At 39.2% G+C, this 1,816-nt stretch overlaps 1 protein-coding gene across 1 annotated transcript; it reads left to right on the forward strand.

Moving 5' to 3' along the window:
- The first annotated feature begins 456 nt into the window (after positions 1-456).
- On the forward strand, positions 457-1,494 carry LOC138889521 (uncharacterized). Its single transcript, XM_070172838.1, has one exon. The coding sequence runs from the start codon at positions 457-459 to the stop codon at positions 1,492-1,494; it is 1,038 nt and encodes a 345-aa protein (XP_070028939.1).
- Positions 1,495-1,816: the final 322 nt, after the last annotated feature.

A 1,816-nucleotide genomic window follows, 5' to 3' on the forward strand; every position in this document is an offset into this window, starting at 1 on the left:
ACGAAGTTAGGCAAGATGACTACCGCAAAAAAGATAAACTGTCACTCTAAAATGAACCTCTCGAGTGAAATAACCTCCGGACGGTTCAAATCTAGCCAAAAATAACTTCAAACCACAAATAAAACTCATAGAAACTATTCCGGATAATAAAGCATCAACCTTTATCAATAACTAAAAATCAACCCAAAAGTCGACCCCCAGGCCCGCACCTCGGAACCCAACAAATTTCACATAACCCAAACACCTATTCCGATACGAGTTCAACCATACCAAAATTAACAAATTCTGATACCAATTCGTCCCTCAATTCATCATTTACATTGTGAAAGTTTTCTTCAAAATCCCCATTTTTCCTAAACTCAAAATACTAATTTAATGATAAAAATAAAGATATAATCATAGAACAGCTGGCGCAAACCCTAGCTCCCAAAACTAAATTAGCCATTTTGAGCAGCCATGGATGCTGTCATCTCTCCCCAGCTTCAAGCTGTGGGAGAGTCCATCCAAACTAGTACAGAAACACCCCCAAAAAGCAATACAAAACAGTCATATTTAACGCAGCTACAAGGAAAACATTCTGCCGCAAATTCGTCAAAACTCAAGCTATGTCCAGTCACGTTTGAACATGGTGAACCTACTCTGGAATTCACCATTGAAGAGGTAAATGCATTCACCATCGAAGAAGGTTTACATCAAGCAGTCATCCTCAAGTTCTCGTATGGAAAACCTAATCTTCAGGAGTTGCGACAATTGATACCCAAACAATTTGATGTCAAAAGCTACTGTAATGTTGGACAATTAGAATATCGACATGTACTGGTAAGGTTTGATTTGTTTGAAGATTTTGTTCAAGTTTTATCAAGATCAACAGGTTATGTTAAATCGAAGGGCGATGAGTTTTTCTTTAGATCGTTCCCATGGACAATTGGATTTAATCCGCGAGAAGAAACTCCAAAGTCAGTTGTTTGGATTTCCTTTCCTGATTTACCTGCAAATTTCTTTGCCAAGAAGTCTCTAATGTCCATAGCTTCAGCAGTTGGCAAACCTTTAGTAGTGGACAAAGCGACACAAGATAGAACTCGACCAGGTACGGCCAGAGTTAAGGTGTTACTTGATTTACTGGCTAAACATCCTAAGCGAGTTAGGATAAATATTGTGGATAAAAATTCTGGGAAGTTAGTTGAACATTATCAAGAGATTGTGTATGATAATCTCCCAAAATATTGCACCTGTTGTAATAATCAAGGACATGACGTAAAATCGTGTCGTTGGAGGATGGAGAAAACTAACGAAGAAGTTGCGTCAGTGGTTAAAATTGAAGGGCTGGGCAGTATTGAGAAATTAGAAGGTGATGCTAAGGAGTTTCTCAATGCTAAAAGGGCAGAACAATTGGTCGATGAAGCAGCAAAGATGAAAGTAGTCGAGCAGCAGCTGCTGCTAACTGACTTTGAAAACAAGTTGGATCAAAAGATGTTAATGGCCAAGCTAATGTAATGAAAGCTGTAACAGGGGCATTGAAAGATGCTACTGATCATGCAAAGCAGACTGTCAATGTAGAGGCTAAATTTCCAAACGCACAAGCTGAAAGGGAGCAGGGATTTAAGCAGGGTAGTCTGGCACAGGTAAATACTATTGTGCCTGTTACACCTGTGGGAAAAGCAGTAGTAAAAGGTGCTGAAGGTTTTGATCAATTCAGGACTGCTGCAATGTTGAAAAAACATGTTGATACTGATGTTGTAAATGGTGCAGCTGCTATCCCTGCTGCTACAGCATTGGCAATACATAAGTCTGTGACTACAGATAATGCTATATTGTC

Source organism: Nicotiana sylvestris, chromosome 4, assembly GCF_000393655.2.
Source record: "Nicotiana sylvestris chromosome 4, ASM39365v2, whole genome shotgun sequence".
NCBI lineage: Eukaryota > Viridiplantae > Streptophyta > Magnoliopsida > Solanales > Solanaceae > Nicotiana > Nicotiana sylvestris.

Coding starts and splice junctions, on each gene's coding strand:
- LOC138889521 (XM_070172838.1), top strand. CDS start 457: ATGGATGCTGTCATCTCTCCCCAGCTTCAAGCTGTGGGAGAGTCCATC.